This window comes from Myxocyprinus asiaticus, chromosome 19 (assembly GCF_019703515.2).
Source record: "Myxocyprinus asiaticus isolate MX2 ecotype Aquarium Trade chromosome 19, UBuf_Myxa_2, whole genome shotgun sequence".
NCBI classification, from domain to species: Eukaryota; Metazoa; Chordata; class Actinopteri; order Cypriniformes; family Catostomidae; genus Myxocyprinus; species Myxocyprinus asiaticus.
Window position 1 is genome coordinate 25730013 of NC_059362.1, and position 13541 is coordinate 25743553.

The following is a 13541-nucleotide window of genomic DNA, read 5'->3' on the forward strand; positions in this document are numbered from 1 at the left end:
TCACAAATGTTTGTAGAAGCAGTCTGCATGCCTAGGTGCTTCATTTTATACACCTGTGGCCATGCAAGTGATTGGAACACCTGAATTCAATTATTTGGATGGGTGAGTGAATACTTTTGGCAATATAGTGTAGGAAATAGTGAATGAGTGAACGATTGCGGACACAGCCACTCTCTCCGCCATACGATTGCCTCGCACCGCACATCTCATACGCGCGTGCCCCGCACACCTCGCTGTGCACACGCAGAAATGCTGTCTGTTCGCGCTCCAGTTGTCGATCACGCGAATGGCAGTGATTTACACTTAACTTGGATGTTTACATGGATTTTTACAGTTAATCCGCCTGAAGTAGCTGCGATAGTTTCCAGTACCCCCGCGAGGGCGCGGAGTAAATGCATAAATACTGCTTATTACATGCGGGACGCGTGACAAAGCACACTTTTATATTGCTGCACTGATTTAAAAATGTACACTTAAAAACTGATGTTTTTTATCACCCTGAAAATCTCATTACACCGAAAAGCCAATGTTAGGATTAGAGCCAAAATTTACCTCAGCGTGCTGCCTTAAATTGGAGCTGTGATTTTAATCTTGAAATATCAGCTTGTCTTGGTGTTAAATGAAGGCACTGCATGACGAAACTATTCTTTTTTCACTCTGAGGAGCGAAGAAAGTGTTTCACTTTGAAGAGTTTGATGCTGCTGCAGTGATTGAGTGACAGTCTGTGACACCGGCTCAGTGTGCACAGCTGTGTGAACTTCCGCTCTCGTAAAAGTCCCATTCAATAATCTCTCAATAAATTACACATTAATTCAAATTAAACCCAGTAATGTAATGACAGTAACGCCACCCAATGTAAAGAAGTAAAAGTAAAAAAAATTCATTAGAAATTTACTTGAGTGACAGTAAAATGTACCCACTTTTATACCTACTCAAAGTCAATTTATTCCCAAAAAGTTACTCAAGTAAATGTAACGGAGTAAATGTAGCGCATTACTACCCATCTCTGTTACTACACTACTAAAGCTAGACGATAGCTTTAAAAGGCTTTAAACTAACAACTTCAGCATTACGGCTCATCACAGCTGAGAGACACAACAGACTCAAGGCGCTTACCTCTTACCGGACTTTCCACATTGGAGAGGACGTGCTGTTTAAAATGGCAGAGGACATTGCGGTTTCTATAGTGAAAGACTTTTGTGCACCAGCTACCGCGAAATAGGGAGAAATACCCCTGCTTGGACAGCTACTTTTCCACTGAGAAAGCTGATCTTCAGAAAGCTGACAGCATCTCTCCTTGGGAGTGGCAACAGGTGATCGCACATGCTCCATCTCTCTCTCTCTCTCTTTCTCTCTCTCTCTCTCACTCACACACACCCATCCTTGTTTATCCAATAACTTGTTAGAAACAGCACAAGCCGTGATACTATTTCTGAAGTGACATTTTTGAATTACTAACGAAGGCTTGGACGCATCATTTGGTTGAACCAGCAATGGCAGATTCTGATCCGTCACATAAGAAAATAGTTCCATGTACAAATGCGTTTTTTGTGACCGTACTCAGTTTTTCCTAATTTTTTAAAATTTACTTGTTCATTGAACTGTTGTATATAAGCAATATCACACTCGCAGACATGCTATATGGCCCTAAATCAGCACTGCTGTGATTACCTACAGCACTCGGCCTGCGGCCAAATCACAGCAGTGCTGATGTAGGGCCATATCGCACTCTTGCTCATGTGATATTGCTTAAATATATATATATATATATATATATATATATATATATATATATATATATTATAAACATGCAAAAGAAAGTCTAGAGCATATATATAAATACTGTGTGTGTAAAAAAAAAAAAAATATATGCAGTACTGTGCATAAGTCTTAGGCACATAAGATGTTTCACAAAAGCATTTGTCTTAAGATGGTTATTTATATCTTCAGGTTTGGTGTGTCAATAGGAAATATAAATATTAGACTCTCAAACATTACTTTTGCAAATAGAAAAGATTAGAATAGAAGAACAGGGAGCCCTGCAACAGATGTCATGGCCCCCACAAAGCCCTGACATGAACGTTGTGTCAATCTGAGATTACACAAAGAGACAGAAGCAATTGAGACAGCCTAAATAGATGGAAGAACTGTGGCAAATTCTCCAAGAAGCTTGAAACATCCTATCTGCCAACAACCACGAAAAACTGTGTCTAGGTGTACCTAGGAGAATTGGTGCTGTTTTAAAGGCAAAGGTGGTCACACCAAATATTGATTTTAGCTTTTTTATATTTACTGGACTTTGTATGACATTAAGTGATAAATGAAAATGTATGTCATTATTTTTGAAGACATCCTCACTATGCAGCATTTTTCACAAGTGCCTGAAACCTTTGCACAGTACTGTGTGTTTACACACACACACACACACACACACACACACACACTGGCGGCCAAAAGTTTGGAATAATGTACAGATTTTGCTCTTATGGAAAGAAATTGGTACTTTTATTCACCAAAGTGACATTCACACAAAGTATAGTCAGGACATTAATAATGTGAAAAATTACTATTACAATTTGAAAAAAAAAAAATTCAGAACTTCTTAAACTACTTCAAAGAGTTCTCATCAAAAAATCCTCCATGTGCAGCAATGACAGCTTTGCAAATCCTTGGCATTCTAGCTGTCAGTTTGTCCAGACACTCAGGTGACATTTCACCCCACGCTTCCTGTAGCACTTGCCATAGATGTGGATGTCTTGTCAGGCACTTCTCACGCACCTTACAGTCTAGCTGATCCCACAAAAGCTCAATGGGGTTAAGATCCATAACACTCTTTTCCAATTATCTGTTGTTCAATGTCTGTGTTTCTTTGCCCACTCTATCCTTTTCTTTTTGTTTTTCTGTTTCAAAAGTGGCTTTCCTTTGCAATTCTTCCCAAAAGTCTTGTACCCCTGAGTCTTCTCTTTACTGTTGTACATGAAACTGGTGTTGAGCGGGTAGAATTCAATGAAGCTGTCAGCTGAGGACATGTGAGGTGTCTATTTCTCAAACTAGAGACTCTGATGTACTTATCCTCTTGTTTAGTTGTACATCTGGCCTTCCACATCTCTTTCTGTCCTTGTTAGAGCCAGTTGTCCTTTGTCTTTGAAGACTGTAGTGTACACCTTTGTATGAAATCTTCAGTTTTTTGGCATTTTCAAGCATTGTATGGCCTTCATTCCTCAAAACAATGATTGAATGAGTTTCTAGAGAAAGCGGTTTCTTTTTTGCTATTTTTGACCTAATATTGACCATAAGACATGCCAGTCTATTGCATACTGTGGCAACTCAAAAACAAACACAAAGACAATGTTAAAGGTGCAGTATATAAGATTCAGAAACCCTTGTTATTAATGACACCTGTGGCCATTAAGTGAACTGCAGCCAGTTACCTGTTGCTCATGCTCGTACTCGTGCACACACTCCATAGGGACGCGAGCGAGCATTGACCAAAACAGTGACGTAACGTGCAAAGAGGCTGAACGTGATTCACCGACACCGGCTAAAATTACACAGAACAATCCTCATGGCACTGTATTTCACATGCTTTGCAGTTATATATCTTACCTGTCCAATAAGAAGAATGCCAATTCAGGGTCGGTTTTGATCCCCAAAATCGAACGAAGGTCCCTCCAGGAATCAAATGCCCTGCCGATGTTCACTCTAGTTTTCGCTTGACCACGATCACGTTCTCGCTTAGCCAGATGGGATTCAGTAGATAAATTATTATTATTATTTTTTTATTTTTTTTGCCATTTGTGTAGGAGTCTGTGTTGTGCTGGGAGCCAGACGTTTGCTGGATTCCATCTCTAAGATAACGTTACCTAGTGTCGCAGACTGTCTGTTGATGCTGTTGAATAGCGGAAGAGAAGCTACTGTCTGAGGCAAGACTCTCGGGAGCGTGCATATATGTCACATCCTTTGGATTTTCCCTGCAAAAGCGTATGAAAATCAGTCTACAGGCTTTAATAGGCAACCTAGGAAGTCCAGGAAGGACTAATTTTTTAAGTTGTGTTACAAGCCGTTCACACATTGGCAAAAAAACAAAAGGCATATATTACATGAAAAATTTTACATATTGCACCTTTAAGCTTCATTTAATGAACTAAATAGCGTTCAACTATGTTTGATATAATGGCAAGTGATTTTCTAGTACCAAATTAGAAATTTAGCATGATTACTCTAGGATAAGGTGTTGGAGTGTTGGTTGCTGGAATGGGGCCTGTCTGGATTTGATCAAAACTTATTTATTTTTTTCAAATAGTGATGGTGCTGTTTTTTACATCAGTAATGTCCTGACTATACTTTGTGATCAGTTGAATGCCACTTTGGTGAATTAAAGAACCAATTTCCTTCCAAAACAGCAAAATCTGTACATTATTCCAAACTATTGGCCACCAGTGTGATTGGCCCTTTTTCAGAACACTGTATTTTAAAGATCATTTTGTAAAAATCCAAATAACTTTACAGATCTTTATTGTAAAGGTTTTAAACAATGTTTTCCATGCTTGTTCAATGAACCATAAACAATTAATGAACATGCACCCGTGGAACGGTCATTAAGACACTAACAGCTTACAGACGGTAGGCAGTTAAGGTCACAGTTATAAAAATTTAGGACACTAAAGAGACCTTCCTACTGACTCTGGAAAAACACCAAAAGAAAGATGCCCAGAGTCCCTGCTCATCTGCATGAACGTGCCTTAGGCATGCTGCATGGAGGCATGAGGGCTGCAGATGTGGCTACGGCAATAAATTAAAGTGACGCCTAAGACAGCACTACAGAGAGACAGGAAGGACAGATGATCGTCCTCGCATTGGCAGACCATGTGTAACAACACCTGCACAGGATCGGTACATCCGAATATCACACCTGCAGGACAGGTATAGGATGGCAACAACAACTGCCCGAGGTACACCAGGAATGCACAATCTCTCCATCAGTGCTCAGACTGTACGCAATAGGCTGAGAGAGGGCTTGTAGGCCTGTTGTAAGGCAGGTCCTTACCAGACATCTCCGGCAACAATGTCGTCTATGGGCACAAACCCACCTTCGCTGGGCCAGACAGGACTGGCAAAAAGTGCTCTTCATTGACGAGTCACGGTTTTGTCTCACCATGGGTGATGTTCCGACTCACGTTTATCGTCAAAGAATGAGCGTTATACCGAGGCCTGTACTCTGGTGCTGGATCGATTTGGAGGTGGAGGGTTCATCGTGGTCTGGGGCGGTGTGTCACAGCATCATCGGACTGAGCTTGTTGTCATTGCAGGCAGTCTCAACGCTGTGCATTACAGATAAGACATCCTCCTCCCTCATGTGGTACCCTTCCTGCAGGCTCATCCTGACATGACCCTCCAGCATGACAGTGCCACCAGCCATACTGCAAGACAGGAATGTCAGTGTTCTGCCATGGCCAGCGAAGAGCCCGGATCTCAATCCCATTGAGCACATCTGGGACCTGTTGTATCGGAGGGTGAGGGCTAGGGCAGTTCCACCCAGAAATGTCTGGGAACTTGCAAGTGCCTTGGTGGAAGAGTGGGGTAACATCTCACAGCAAGAACTGGCAAATCTGGTGCAGTTCATGAGGAGGAGATGCACTGCAGTACTTAATGCAGCTGGTGGCCACACCAGATACTGACTGTTACTTTTGTTTTTGGCCCCCCCTTTGTTCAGGGACACATTATTCCATTTCTGTTAGTCACATGTCTGTCAAACTTTTTTTTGTCTTAGTTGTTGAATCTTTTTATGTTCATGCAAATATTTACACATGTTAAGTTTGCTGAAAATAAAAGCAGTTGAAAGTGAGAGGACTTTTTTTTTTTTTTTTTTTTTTGCTGAGTTTTATATATATATATATATATATATTAGACACTAATCTCAGCCCTTTAAACAGGACAACTAATATCTGTATTATAACAACTAATTAACTACAACCTCATCACATAAATCAAAGTTTAAACAAGAAAGACTCCCAATACAGAGTGACACAAAGCTGCTTAAGAACATCCCGGATGCGGAATGACATGCTTCAAAAACCTATGTAACCATAGTGCTTGGAGTTACAGAGCGATCATGGCTCTGCATTAAAAAATCTCATAGCTGTTAGATTATGCAGTAAATATTGCGGGGGTGTAACATGTAGTTCACAGCATTCAACAGTTTGATGAGCCTTTTTTTACTGTAACTATTTATGAAGTGTCAGACAGAATCTGCAGAATGACTCCTGAAAAATTCTCCACAACTTCTCACAAATAAACCTGTAAACATGGTACAGATAAACAAATAGTATAATAACAGTACTATTACCCACAGCAGAGGATTTGAAGTGCCGCTTTGATAGCTGGAGTAGCGATGCATTAAAGTACTAAATGTAAAGAATTAAAGAGACAAAACTTCTCTGATCTAGCTATTATTGTATTAGCATATTAAGCTAAATGTTTTTTATGTATTAAATGAAATAAATATATATATATATATATATATATATATATATATAATTTTTTTTATTTTTCCTATTTTAGTGTTGATTTTAAAATCATATGTCTCAAGAATCACGATTTGTGACAGAATAGTTTTTTTTCCCCAACCTTTATAACCAGTGGAAATCATGTACACTCATTCTAACATTTCTGTGACTTTTTCTTCAGGCAGTGCATGAAGAAATGCAAGAAGCTCTGAACGAAAGGGACGAATTGAAGCTCAGAGTTCACTCGTACATCTCAGAGGTGGCTCGGATAGAAAGCATGATGGCTGCCAAGGTATGAGATGGAATCCACCCCCAGCAATTCTAAAACATAAAATGCATTTCTTATCTCATTATCCTGCAAAACCCTTTCTATGATAGTATAATATATTAAGCAATTTGTGTTCATGCTGACACTGTTTATAGGAACAAGAGAACAGGGAAATGCTGGAGCGTTTCCGATCCGTTCACTCTGAGTCAGAGGACAGAGAGCTGAAATTGCAGCAGGCAGAGGGACTGAATAACTCCATCAGACTGGAGCTGCTCTCATCAGACACAGAGCGTAGACACCTTAGAGAGAGAGTCTCACTGCAGGACAGAGAGATACAGGAGGTATGAGTGACAATGGGCATGAGGAATAGAATAACGGTCTCTGCTGTTGTTTAACTTGCCTGTTTTTTCTTTCAGCACTTGAATGCTCTGCAGGCATATGAAGCTCAGGTGTCCTCACTGGCACGAACAATGTCTCGTTTGGAAGAGGAGATCCAGGCAGCTCGAGCTGATAAAGCCTCAGTATTGGCAGACCTGGCTTCTGTCAGAGAACTGTGTGTTAAGCTAGACTCCAGTAAAGAGGTCACAGCTCGCCAACTAACAACTAAGAGCATGGAGCTTGAGAGGGTAAGATGCACCATCCTGCCAGTCAACAGCACTTGTCTCTAGCAAGGGTTTGAAAATGTAATGTAAGTCTAACACCGAAGTCCCTTTTTAAGGGCAAGTCAGTCCACCAATCGCCTACAATTTAGGTAATGTCCCTTGGGCCAATATTTTCTATGTAGGCATTCAGCTTTTATCTCCTTGAATGGGAGAAGACTGAAATCTCATACTGTTTGTCAAGAATATTATGTTTTAACATCGGAAATTGGCAATAATTGGTATCATATTATTTTGCTTTTTTAGTTCAAAAACTATTTTTTCAGGCTGGTCCAGCTAATGCATATGAATGTTCTAAATTAAGAAAACAAGTGATGCCTTTTTTTTATCAGAAAGGCAGTTGACTCTCAAGGCAGGACTTCCATTCCAAACTTGCGATTCCTCCCATTCATATTTGTGTATATTGTATCTGCTAACACTAAACACTAACCTGATCTCTCCATGAAATTGAATCCCAGCTAACAGGTGAACTGGAGGATGTGCGCTCGGAGGCAGAGCTTCTGAAAAAACAGCTGGCCAGTGAGCGGCTCACAGTACGCAATCTGGAGACGCTGCTCTCCACCAATCGGCAGAAGGAGTTTCAGACGCACATGAGTGCCAGCGAGAAAGAGTCTGAACTCAAAGTGCTGAAGGGCCGCTTAACTCTTGCAGACAGTAAAACGTAAGAGAAAATAGAATGAGATTGATGAAAGTCTAGGGAAGGGTTCCCAAACAGGGTTTCTTAAGCCCCTAAATTGGTGAGATTTTGATGAAATTCCAATTAATTAAATTGAATGAATAATGTATAATAATATATAATATACACACACTCACTGAGCACTTTATTTGGGGTGAATATAACAGCTTCAGCATTACTGCCGATCACAGCTTAGAGTCGCGACAGATGGAGAAATCACATATGCTCAGTGTGCCTACCTGATACAAGTTTCAGAGTTAGGAGAAGACATAAACTTTCAACATGATGGAGTAGAGAATGCTTTCTGTATCAGTGTCAAAATAAGAGTTCCCATTGAAATATACAAGAATAAAACTGGTGTCCTCCATATTTTGACAACAAAACACTTGAAATTGCTTGAAATACTCTTAGGATAATTCGATAGCACGTATGGCAGGCATCTCTCCATGATCGGAGCGGATTTCTATCACACTACAGTAGGGCTGGATGATAAGACAATATTATCAGATATTGACGATGTCTTACAAAGATCCCAATGCTGATCGCGACACTCATTGACAGATGATGATCAACAATATAGGGAAATTGCAAAACCATGGATCTTGGAAGTTGCCAGATATATTAAACAGTAGTCCAGGGTGTGAAACTAGCACCTGCAAAATGCTCGCAAGCTCCTCGTCCAAATGTATTTCATGCTCGGGTAATTTTGCTCATCTACCCGCAACAGGCGGGCGACCTGTAAGACACCTCGGAGTGACACATGACAAGAAATGCTGTTAGTCACAAAGACACACGCTTGAAGAAACACACTTTATTATAATTTTAATAAGTCAATGCTTGTGTCTGATTCGCTGTTTGTCCAGAGGCGTGCAGCACGAGACTGTCATGTGGAACACACGCATGTAAAGAGTTTTCACTCTTTTTTTTTTTCTTTTCTTTTTTTTTCTGTTTCATTCGTCTGAAAACTGTTTGCAAGAATAATGTTGTCTATGAGAATGCAGGTTCAGTAATATATATATCTTTGTATTAAAGAAACAAAGACCAAAGTGATTAAATCATAAATAATACAAAACACGTTCACCTTGAACCTAAAATTGAGTTCTGTTTTCTTTTCTTTAGGTAGCATTAACTGTATTACCAAAACGGAGTACAAACACAAATTCGATAAGAACACATGTTTGGCAGCATTATTTTGGGAACACGAGAATTTATTGGGCTTATTTATTATGATTATTATTGTCTTTACGTTTATAATTGTCTTTAGTTTTTAATCTGTAGGCCATTAGTAATTTTCCACCTGGTGTCGTTGACAAATACTTGCCTGATGGCAAATGGATTCATTGGAGACGGTACATGTTTAAATAAGGTGGTTAAATAAGATTTGTTTTTTTTATCACTTCGTTATTTTATTACTTTTTTCGTTTAAAGTGCGATTTGAATTTAGAAATGTTTTTTGTTTGTTTTTCATGTTTTAATAAATTAATTACATTTTAAAAGCAAAATCAATAACGCAAAAAAATTCACCAACCCTCAGCAGGGGGGTTGAAGATGTAATGGTATATCGCAATATGTTTTTAAGGCGATTATCGATAAAATAATTTTTACATGTCGCCCAGCCCTACACTACGGCTGAGGAATAGAGTTAAACTGACAGACGCAGGTGATCACACGCTCAGTCACACACTCTCTCTCTCTCTCTTTCTCAAACACGTCCTTTTTTCTCCAATAACTTATTATAAACAGCCCAAGCTGTTGTTACTAGTTCTAAAGTGATGCTTTCGAATTAGTAATGGAGGGTTGGGCACATCTTTCAAACTAGCAAAGACAGATCCTGAGTCCGTGGCGTAAGAATGTAGTTAATCACAGAAGAGTGTTTTTTTTTAGAGCAGTTCTTAGTTTTTCCCTTATTTATTTACTTGTACATTGAACTGTTGTATAAAAGCAACATCACACTCGCAGTTGTGCTGTATTGTCCATCTATCAGCACGGCTGTGATTACCTGCATCATTTGCCGTGCAGCCTCTTTCTCATGTGATATTGCTTTAAGTAAACATGCAAAGAGTTTAACGGTTAACATAAATATCAGGGATACTTTAAGGGTTCCTGTAGCTCAACTGGAAGAGCATGGCACTAGCAACACCAAGATCATGGGTTAGTTTCCCAGGGAACACCCAAACTGATCAAATGTATAACTTGAATGCACTGTAAATCGCTTTGAATAAAAGCTTCTGCCAAACACATACATGTAATTTGTTATGTAAATAAGTTAGGCCATAGGAGTTCAGCTGACAAAAAAAAATAAAATTGGAACATGAAACAGGCTATTTTAAGGAAAGGAAAATCATTCACAAATGGGAAGAATGTAAGGAGATGATTCAAACACTAATATGGCATTCAATCTAATGTGGAATTGCAGGAAGAGGTCAAATAGGCAGGGGAGGGATCATTGGGAAATGGATGAAGTTACAGAGAAATTTAAGGAAATATTCAGGGAACAAGCCCCACCCAGTCATTTAGAGGGTAACAAACTACATGTTTGTTTTTAGCTGACAATAGAGCCTTACATATTGCACAGATGATCAAGCATACAAATTTGACCTCTTCTTTAATGGAAATTATGCTTTGGTGGATTTCATAGTATAAAAGAAAAACTGTTTTTCTGAATAGTATGCAAAGATAATTATATTATTTTATTTTCATTAAAGTGGCCCAGTTTTATGTGTGCTGTAAATCTGTTGACATTGTTTATATAGTAATTTACAATACACATTTTTACATTTGTCATTTTGAGTCTGGCTTAAGTGGTTGTTTTTGGCTTGGGCAGAGCACTGTCAGTACATAAAATCTCAATTTAATGTTGTTTTCCTCCAAATAAGCAGTTACTCAATTCTGTTGCCTAGTGGAAGTGTGCAGTTGCTGTGGTGATCACTGATAACAGTGTGTGGAACAAACAGACATCCATCAAATAAGGACATCTTAATGCACTCCAGCACAGTTAAAAAGCCATAGATGCTGTATCTAACACTATACTGTATGTGCCACTTTCTTTCGAGATCTTTGAAAAGTCTGTAAATACAGTGTGACTGTTTTTTAATCTTTAGAGCTAGTCATGCTAGAGAGGTTTCTCAGTTGCGTGGAAAAGTGTCTCAGCTACAAACAGAAATGGATGTCCTCAAGAGACAGCTTACCTCTGAGCGCTTTGAAAGGTGAGATTCTGAGTGACCAAAAACACTTAATCATGAACAAAATATCCATTTGGTCTGCTGTCAATGTCTCCTTTTACAACTGATATACGAGCAACATAAATGTCCTTTTAAAGGGATAGTTCACCCCAAATTGTCATCATTTATTCACCCTCGCGTTGTTTTACCAATGTGACTTTCCTTCTTCCGTGGAACACAAAAGATGTTCACTGTCATTGTATGGAAATTTTGGCTGAGTCTGTCAGTCCCTCACACTTTGCCTAACATCTCCTTTGGTGTTCCAATGAAGAAAGTCATACAGGCTTTGAACAACATTAGGTGGTTAAAAGACAGAATGTTCATTTTTAGGTGAACTATACCTTTAAATGATCCATCGTAGCAGTGAAGTGTTACATTTTTGTCAATATGAGGCTTTGTTTTTCTCTGTTAGGGAGAGAGCAGTGCAGGAAATGCGCAGACAAGGCTTGTCTTTCTCCTCTCTGCGTAGCTCCTCCCCTCTCAGTGCCTCTCTCAGTCCTCGGCCTGTTTCTCCTGAGCGCTCCATCCTTCGTATTCCAGAGCGCTCCATAGACAAGACGCCAGAAAAGTGAGTCTCCCATATTAACATTCACTGCAACCTAATTAGGTTTAACTGATACATATCACACTGATATGCGTACAAAGACCAACAATTAAAAAAAATAGCACAAATGGAATATGCAAATGGCCCTTATGACAGATTGATAATTGATTGTAGAATGGGTTGCTGTGGACATAAGGCCAGTAATAGGCTTATGTTCAGTGATTTGGGAATAAAACAATGTTAACATCTACAGCCACTTTTGTCTATTCAATGCTTAACTCATGTGACACAATAATGTCATTGAATTATCTCGATTTGTCAACTTTTCTAAGCAAATATTAAAGGGATAGTTCTCTCAAAAATTCTCTCATCATTTACTCATCCTCATGCCATCCCAGATGTGTGACTATTTTTGCTGAACACAAACGAAGATTTTAGAAGAATATTTCAGCTCTGTAGGTCCATACAATGCAAGTGAATGGGTACCAGAACTTTAAAGGTCCAAAAAGCACATAAAGGCAGCATAAAACTAATCCATGTCTTCAATGTGATAAGTGTGGGTGAGTAACAGATCAATGTTTAAGTAATTTTTTGTAAAAGTTCTCTAGGTGGCAATATGCATGAAGCGAAAGTGGAGGTTTATAGTAAAAAAAGACTTTAATATTGATCTGTTATCATATAATTTCTGAAGATATAGATTTAACCACTGGCCACCATTCACTTGCATTGTGTTGACCTACAGAGCTGAGACATTTTTCAAAACATCTTTGTGTTCAGCAGTATAAAAAAAAAAAAAACGTCATACACATCTGGGATGGCATGATGGGTAAGTAAATGATGAGAATTTTTATGTTTGGGTGAACTATCCCTTCAACATGCAATTTGTGTTAAATACATTTTATTAAAAATGTAAATGACTGACAGCCCTAATTGCATCACGTGCACATGTTTTTAAGTAACCCCCATTTATCTTCCATTTCATCAGAAGTGTGAGCTTTAAGGACTAGCCAGGCTTGAAGTGCAAAAGAAAACGATGGCTTATAACACTGGTCATAATACCTCGAGAGAGCGGCCTGTCACATTTGCACTGTCAAGACATCACATGAATATTTGTGGAAGATTCTTGTGTGTAGCAAATCTTGAAGAAACCTTTTGTTGGACCAGACATGTCTCAGTCCCGACAGTCCTTCCTTTGGCTTTTAAAAACCTTTGTATTTAAGTAAAATGATGCCAAAAAAAAGCCTGTCACTAGAGCTGTCATTTGTCTAATATGTTTTTATTAACTTAAAAGCAATTGTATTGCAGTGGTTGTGGCCCTGTTACATGTTTGTATTGTCTGTGTTTTGCATAGTTTTGTACTTTTTGGAATGAAAAAAAGTAACTTTTTATATCTTTACATTGCAGACTTTTAGCAGGTTAAACTTGAGAGTCTGTGTTTTAAAATGTGAAAGTGTGACCAAATCCTTCAGTCAAATTTAAGTTGATATGGCCATGATACATATGGCTGTATTAATGTCACACTACAGCAAACACTTGCTATCCAAACCCTTTTTTTTTTTTATGTTTACATGTGTATAGTAGATGGTTCTTGTAAACTGATTAACTTATGAATAAACATAATTTTTAAATGACCTGTCTTTATTTGGTATTATATTCATCCTCTTCTG

The 13541-nt window shown here is 38.7% G+C and overlaps 1 protein-coding gene across 1 annotated transcript in view; it reads left to right on the top strand.

Moving 5' to 3' along the window:
* The window catches only part of LOC127456712 (centrosomal protein of 135 kDa), a 40324-nt gene extending 26819 nt beyond the window's left edge, over positions 1-13505 (top strand). The window contains exons 20-26 of the mRNA XM_051725224.1: positions 6688-6798; positions 6930-7115; positions 7191-7400; positions 7892-8094; positions 11211-11315; positions 11743-11898; positions 12860-13505. Of these exons, the coding sequence (XP_051581184.1) occupies positions 6688-6798; positions 6930-7115; positions 7191-7400; positions 7892-8094; positions 11211-11315; positions 11743-11898; positions 12860-12881 (993 nt within the window). The 3' untranslated portion in view covers positions 12882-13505. The remainder of the gene's footprint in view (positions 1-6687; positions 6799-6929; positions 7116-7190; positions 7401-7891; positions 8095-11210; positions 11316-11742; positions 11899-12859) is intronic.
* Positions 13506-13541: the final 36 nt, after the last annotated feature.